The 8,234-nt window shown below is 45.5% G+C and overlaps 1 protein-coding gene across 1 annotated transcript in view; it reads right to left on the bottom strand.

The window, feature by feature from the left end:
• Positions 1-275, bottom strand: part of LOC112947407 (dynein intermediate chain 1, axonemal-like) — a 71,438-nt gene extending 71,163 nt beyond the window's left edge. The window contains exon 1 of the mRNA XM_026039491.1: positions 100-275. Within this exon, the coding sequence (XP_025895276.1) occupies positions 100-252 (153 nt within the window). The 5' untranslated portion in view covers positions 253-275. The remainder of the gene's footprint in view (positions 1-99) is intronic.
• Between the last annotated feature and the right edge of the window lie 7,959 nt (positions 276-8,234).

The raw sequence follows: 8,234 nt of genomic DNA, 5'->3' as shown, positions 1-8,234 counted from the left end.
GGAGAGGAGAGGAGAGGAGAGGAGAGGAGAGGAGAGGAGAGGAGAGGAGAGGAGAGGCGAGGAGAGGCGAGGGAAAAAGAAGGGGAAAAGTGCGTGTACCTGCCACACGGGTTCCGTGTGCTTTCCTGACTTGGCGCTGCTCTTGTAGCTGGGCTGGGAGCTGGGCTTCTTCAGGCTGTAGATGGCCACGTTGCCATCGTAAAAACCCACTGCCACGAGGTGCGGGTGGTCGCTGTGGATGTCCAGGCACATGATGCCGCTCTCACTGCTGAAGACGTACTCGGGGAAGGATGGGTTCTTCATGGTGTACAGCAAGAGCATGCCCCAGCTCTGCTTCATGAAGTCATCTAGGAAAAGAGGAGTTTCCCTGTCAAATCAGCTTGCCAGATCTCCAACTATCAAGATCTATCATCTTACAGCACTGATCCATGCCTAAAAACAGAATCACAGAATCACAGGATGGTTGAGGTTGGAAGGGACAGAATCACAGGATGGTTGAGGTTGGAAGGGACCTCTAGAGATCATCTAGTCCAACCTTCCTGCTCCAGCAGGGACACCCAGAGCACAGGCACAGGGTGGCATCCAGGTGTGTTTTGAAGACCTCCAGAGAAGAAACAATCTGAACACAAGGTCATGAGGAAAGGACTTGAGTCAAAAGACCATTCATGTTGCAGTGCCCAGATCTGAACAACTTTGCCTCCATTGACACGCCAGCCCCAAGGCACGGGGGTAATGTGTTTATGAAGAAAAACTACTATTTCTAGAGGTTGTTTCTGTAAAGGAAGGTTGAGAGACTGTGAAGGACAAATTTATTCAAAACTCCTGGACAATTACCTCTTTGGGCTTGGATTTCATTAATATTGCACACACGCAGACAGATGCATCTCAATTTCTATATTGGCAGGGTTTGATATTGCAGGGTCTTATGCTTCTTCAGAGAAAAACATGTCATTTAAGTACGTATGCAGAATCACCCACTGCCATTATATGTAACTGTGCAATGCACAAGTCACCGCAGCTTTATTTTCAGTTTATGCCCAACATCTCCTTTGTTTTGCATAAAAACTCTCTTGCTGAAAATTTCCATTTTCCTTTCAACTTATTTTTACCTTTCCTTTCTGCAGCCTGCAATTAGCTCTCCCTGTTCTCAATAGGACCATTTTTCTTCCAATTTTATCATGTCTGGACGGTCTTTAGTTTTTTTTTTTTGCTTGTCTAAAAAAACAATTTCCAAACTCCTTTACAGGAAAAGCTGTTGATGCAGATAAGCTCGAGAAAAATGAAAAAGGAACTTTCTTAGTCTTTCAAAACAGTGCTCTATCCGAGGGAATCCTAGCCATCCTTCCAAATGCTATTTTTTCTTTTGGCACACAGTATATGGGAAACAAATTTAGCACTTTTTTTGTGTGTGTGTGCTTCAGCTACCTACTGTAAGTCGTATTTCCAGAATAGTCCCATTTTAAAAGCACTTCCTACCTTTCCTAACATTTTGATCAGCCTGCAGGATAAGGAATTGGTAAAGGCATACCCCAAAATAACATTAATTTCAGAGATTTCTCCTCAGCACTGAGCTGTTCCCCAATCAGCCTGCAGGGAAAGATGTTGTTTCCCACAAACTTTTTGGGGTCACATAAGGAACATTTAAGGAATTAGTAAAGTAACACATCACACATCAGTAAAACCCACCCATCAGCAAAACTATTAATGCTGCTCTTTATTCGGACTACAGCTGTGTTCTAACCAACTTAGATCTTTCTTAGCCAACTAATGTCATGAAGCTGTTTTACTAAGCCTAGGTCCAGTCCTGATAAAGGAGAATCTTGCCACTCCTCAGCAGGAGGAACACTCCACAAGGCTGTGCAGACGACCTACCAGGAGCAACCAATAGGAGAAGGAACTAGGAAACCACATCTGCTTGTTGACTTCTGCTCTCAGCTCAGTTCTTGTTCTAATTTCTCCTGGAGTGAACTGAACAAGGAGACATATTTCTAAAAATCTACTGTGCACATTCATTCTGTCTGTAGCCACTGAGGTGCACAGACAGTGGAGACATCTCCAGGGACTTAGTCACCCCACCAAAGACCTGAACTGTTTCCTGGAGGTGCCTCTTTCTCTGTTGGTCTGGCAGGATCATACAGCAGCCCCAGTCCTCAATTAGATGGGGCAGAGCAGGGCCTTGACTGAATAAAATAACCCAGCGGCACCAGCAAATCCATGTGGAGAACGTTTGCCTCAAAGAGGCCTTGGAAGAAGCTCTAACAGAGATGAAATGCAGGATTCAATTTGCAGATTAAGACACCTCACTGGCTGGCTGCCAGTTTGCTCAGACCTGAGCCCCCGCTGCGACCAGCTGAGATCAATCAGGGCACTGCACCGAGTGCACAGAACTCACCTTAAAGAAGATCCCTCTATTTGTTCTGCTGACTTATTCTGCAGGCTCCACTGACTCTAAGGGAAAAGACCCGACTCCCACCTCTTCTTTCTTTTGTGTTATGAAATACGCTGGATATGGGTTTATAGATGTGTGAATACTTCAGATAAGCCTAGATAACATGTTTGCTCATGTAGAGCCTATTTCTGATGAAAGGTGAAGAGATGAGAATAATCCACAATTAACACTGAAGCATAGCATATAAATCCCAATAAAACATTATGCTCCAGAGAACAAGCATATAAATCCATTTCACTGAGGGGTGAATTCTCATCCAGAGTCCTAAGATGTGACATACCTCTGTAATAAACCAAAAAATACAAGCTGATTTCATTGACAACATTCAATATTACACAAAGCGCATAACCAAAGCAGAATATCTGAATTACAGTCTTAGTGCACGGGCTTTTCAAGAGGAGGGTTTGGGTTTCAGTAAAAGCTGAATGCTGTAGATGCCCCAAACCCTGTATAATCAGACTGCCAAGAGGAGGTTACTGAAACAAGGTTAGAAGTGGGGAGCATGCAGCGGAGCAAAGGGTGCAGGCTCAGGGAGGAGCTGCACATCTGGGAGAGCTCCTCTGCTCAGAGCTGCTCTGCTCTATCACTGATGCACCCGAGAAAGCAGAGAGCACCTGCCCCATTCAGGCCCTCCACGTGCAAATTAAAATGTGACTTTTTCCAAGCCTGGAAATAACTGAGAAACTACACGGTTGTTCTGAAAAACATGCCAGCAGGAATATTCTTCCACTTACGGGAAGACACAAGGCAGCACAGGAATAAGAGGACAGGAAACAGACTCTTGCCGTAATGAGGAAGAGCTGTATGTGACGAGGTTCCTAAATGTCCATCGGAGTGGAGGTTGGATTTCAGATCCTGACACGGAACAAGGGTATGCGGAAAGAAAAGCTTTGCTAATGAAAGCAGCAGAGAGCATTAATACCAGGATCAACCTGGAGAGCCGAGCCTGTAAGCATTGCATGCAATCCAAATAGCTTTCAAACCAACTGTTACTGCTGTATGAAATATTCAGCTGCATTTGCATTTAGAGGTGGGAAGATTCTGCCCAAACGCTTCTTCAGAAAAATGCAGATCCAGTTACAGCAACATGATTTGAGACATAATTGTGGCACCACCAATTAGTTAATGCAAAAAAAAAAAAAAAAAAAAAAAACCACCTAAAATCTGAATGTTTCATTCTGACATTTGCTAAATGTCCCTTTTATATTTTTTTTCATTTATATTTTCCTTCAGTTCAATTTAAAAGCATTGAGAGATGCTGAATATCAGATCAAAATATTTTGTTGCTTTGACAGAAAGTCCCTGCCCCTTTTGGTTCACCAAAGACCATCAGGCAGACATGGATTTCCTCCATTTCTTAAGAAGTTCTTGGTACCAGTCAGCCCAATGCAAGAGCATCTCTGAGTTAGAAACCAGAACGCTTGGGGTAAATCCTGCATTCACACAGTAAATCTCCACATGGGAACTCTCAATCATCACCAAGCAAAGTAGAGGTTTTTTACTGCACAGGAAGCCCATGCTCCAGTTTCTTGTTTGAGAAGTACTCTCTCTTTGGAGGACTTGAAGCTCCAAATACTTCAACCTTACATATTAGATCCTGTGCTACACAGATGCTTATAAACCAAGAGTGTAAAATGTCTAGCAGAGATGACTCAAGCTAAGAAATCACCATGCTAAAATTAACCCTGCTGCATAAATCTGTCCTTTCTCCTCCAAAGATCCCATCTGAAAAGGAAAAAGATGGGTGAGCGCAGTCGTAAGCAGGTGCTTGTTTCGGATCATCACAGCTGCACGAGCACTTGTATCTCCCTTTCCTAAATATACCCCTGCTTTGACGAGCTTGCTGGCTGGGCCTCCCTCCTCTCAGATTGGATTTCAGAGCAGCGGAGGAACGGGCAGAGGAGATTGGTTTCAAAGACAAAAGCTGTGGTACCCACAGAAGTGGCTCAGCTGCTCACACGCCTCTAAAACCTTTAAAGGACAGGAGAGATTTACTGCAGAGCAGCAAATTTTCCCAAGCAACATCTTCTAAAGCCCGAGCACAGCCTAAACATAAGCCCTTGCTGCAGCGTATGTGGCAGCAAGAGATGCAAGCCACAAATTAATGAATTCTCCAAGTCTCAAAGCACTTTATTTTCTTTTTTTCTATGAGCGAGTGAGACCTGGGCAATGTGGCACTGAGCACTGCCTCATCTGCCCTGCTGCACAGCATGCCGAGGGAGGCTGTGCTGCTTGGGCAGGACTCTCCTGGCTCAGCCAGCTCCCCACCTCACTGCGGGTGCAAAAGGGGATATTCCTGGCACTTTGAGCTCCACTGCACACCAGCAGATTAGAAATATCAGAAGTAGTACAGAAAAATCATCTATCTCCTCTTTATCAGCAGGGGAGGGAGAAAGGCCTGTGGAGAGGACTCTAAAGGCAGGTAACAGAATCACAGAATCACAGAATCACAGAATGGTTGAGGTTGGAAGGGACCTCTAGAGATCATCTAGTCCAACCCCGTGCTCCAGCGGGGACACCCAGAGCACGGGGCACAGGGTGGCATCCAGGTGGGTTTGGAAGATCTCCAGAGAAGGAGACTCCACAACCTCCCTGAGCAGCCTGTTCCAGGGCTCTGTCACCCGCACAGTGAAGTAGTTCCCCCTCACATGCAGGTGGAACTTGCTGTGTTGCAACTTACACCCATGACCCCTGTCCTGTCACTGGTCACCACTGAGAAGAGCTGGAGGCGCAGGTCATTGAGCTGGAGGTGCGGGGAGCAGGACTCGGGACTTCACGGGGATTGCTCCAGGTGGCCCCATCCCAGGATACCAGAGAAATTCGGACAGGAATCACTGATGTCTGCTCTGTTTCTGTGCGCTCTGGAAGCCCTGCAGTACTTGAACACTTTGCTGTGGTGATACAAGGCCAGGCCACTGCGGCTCTGGCTCTGAACCACACTGTGGTCAGGGAAAGGCTAACACAGAACTTCCAAGCTGCCCTTTCCTAGAAAAGAAGAAGGGTTTTGAGGATTCATTAATCCTGGCCTTCCATATAACTGTCCACAAACATCACTGGTATGTCCTGTTTTGAGTCCTGTTATTTGTGTTTTGGCTACTACGAGCATTCTTCATTGGAAGACCTCAGGAGTCAGAGAAGGCTTTGAGTCATTTAGTAGTTTGTTTCAATGACTTTGAGTGATGAAAAGTTGCACCTAATTTCTCATTTGACTTATCTGGCTTTCCCTCCCCACTGCTAATTCTTATTATGCCTTTCTCGGATGGATTAGAGGACTTCTTCCTTATCTGGTGTTCTCTCTTCATTAAGATACTTAAAAACTGAATGCTTGCCACCTTCCAGCCTCTTTGTGATAACCTTCGCAGACTGAACTCCTCCTTATTTCTACTAGTTCTGCGCACAGAGACCCGCTCAGTGAGAAGCAGGGAGCCACCACGTGCCTTGTCACACCAGACCAAGACACTGTACTCACAGCTGCAAAAAGAAAGCTGCTTTTCAACGGACAAGGAGAAAAAAGGGACTTTCCACAAAAATGTGGAGGATATCACATGATTGGGACTTGTGTTATGGGTGGGTAAAATTCACTTACAATCTGAATTTCAGCTGGATACTATCCTCTATTCACCCTTAAGTCATTTTTTGCAGCTCTTGAATGGACTTGGGTCTCGTTGCTGAACCATTCTCAATTTTTCTGCATCTTTCAAAAAATGCTGGCTCCAGAACCACACATAATATTCCAGCATCAGTCTCAATGTTTAAATCATCTCTCTGCTGCCACTCAAGACTCCCAGTTTGCATTCCAGGATCACGCCAGCCCTCCCTGCCAAAATATCACCCTGAGAACTCAAATTTACTGTTAGTCCACAAAAACCTGTCTTTTTTAGAGCTGCTGCTCTCCAGGATATGGCACTCCTGCTTGTTTATAGAAGTATAATATTATATTAGTCTGCATTAAAATGCATTAGGTTAGAATAATTCCAATTTACCCAGAGATTAATCACTGTATACAACAGCCCTGCTCCCAGCATGATTTACAACTCCACCTGCTTTTTCATCTCACATCTCCTCGGTTGTGAGATCCTATTTCCATCCAGAGCACAAGTGAAAATAACGCCTAGCTCCAGGCCTATTGCTGAGCTCCCCTCGGAGGAACTGGATCAGATGATAACTTGACCAGCATTTATTTTGTGACATCTGTCAGGGGCAGCTGAATCCCGCTGGTGGGACCGCCTGTGTTGGGCTGAACTCACTGCGTGGAGACGTTTCCCACCTCAAGGAAAACGCACAAATCCGCAGTCAGCAACGCTGACTTTGCAAGCTCTGCACACTCCGAGGGATCCCACCAGTCTGGAGCAAGCAAATTAAACATCATTTTGGTTTATGTTAATTCGCACATTTGAATATCATCAGTTAACATGCTGCTTGACACCTCTCGCCAATCTCTGGACTAATTCCTGGTATTTCTGATAAAGTTAATGTTATTAGCTGTGGGTCTGCTTAGGAAGTACAGAACCTGCTGTTCAGATAGGAGAGAGAAAAAAATGGATTTTCTAAGGCTTTCGGACAATTCAGGAAAGACAAAATTGACAGGTGACAAGGCAGGCTGTAATTTATACACATCCTGAGGCCGTGCCACAGTCCTAATAACTGCTGTGGGCTCCGCAGCAGTCAGAGGCAAAGCACACGCCTAAGCAACACAGATCGATAGATAAAAGCAGCCTTTAAGGAAACAAGCTGTCAGGTGCGTGTGTTTCTTACTCTAAAATACTGTCTGGCGAAGTAACCCAAGAGACACCACAGCCAGTTTCTGCTCGTGGGCCATGAGAAAGGAGAGCCCCAGGAAATGCCTGGAAGGATGCACTTGGTCGTCGCGTTGCAGCACAGAGGTTCACAAGCAGGCAAGAACGGAGAGGAAGGGATGAAAGGATGCAACAACTCCCTAAAAACAGCAGGAGCATTTGCCTTGCAGCTCAGCTCTCCCCGGGTTCACCCAAAGGAGAGCTGGTGGGCATTAGAGGAGGAAAGGGAATACAACCTGGGCAGAGTTTGCAGAGCTGTATGGAAAAATAGACCTTGCTCATTCTCATCAGACAGGGTTTTCAATGATAGGTCTAGTGGGCATCTTCTCTTTTTAAATTCTCTTTTTAATCTGTTCCTTTAAATAAGGTACTTGCAAAGGTTTGATTTCACAATGCAAACACTAAGAGTGGAACTGCTTCCATGTTATGAATGAGAATTTACACCCTGAGGATATTCATATAATAGCAAGGGAGAGTCCACCTGATGAAGGGGCAAGCTGAGGAACTCAGAGAATCTCAGACTGGTTGGGGTTGGAAGGGACCTCTAGGGATCATCTAGTCCATCCCCTGCTCCAGCTGGGACACCCAGAGCATGGGGCACAGGGCAGCATCCAGGTTTGAAGACTTCCGGAGAAGGAGACTCCACAACCTCCCTGGGCCGCCTGTACCAGGGCTCTGTCACCCTCACAGCAAAAAAAGCTCTTCCTCACATGGAGATGGAACTTCCTGTGGTTTAATTTATACCCATAAACTGCAGAAACTGCAGATTTGTATTCCAGAACCTGGTCTGCCAAGACTGGCTAATGTGGTCTCAGTCTTTTCCTCTCTGCGCTTCACTTTATAGCCCTTCTGAGGATACACCACACAGATGGGGAAGGAGAAGAGAGTGACAGATGGGGCTATAAAAGTTCCATATATCAATAACATCAAGAACATTCCTACTGTTTACAGGATTACATTTACGTTTTATTCCTGAGACAAGCAGACTA

Source organism: Nothoprocta perdicaria, unplaced genomic scaffold, assembly GCF_003342845.1.
Source record: "Nothoprocta perdicaria isolate Ctin4 unplaced genomic scaffold, notPer1 scaffold_10, whole genome shotgun sequence".
Taxonomy (NCBI): Eukaryota; Metazoa; Chordata; class Aves; order Tinamiformes; family Tinamidae; genus Nothoprocta; species Nothoprocta perdicaria.
This window is presented reverse-complemented; position numbering and strand designations above follow the sequence as displayed.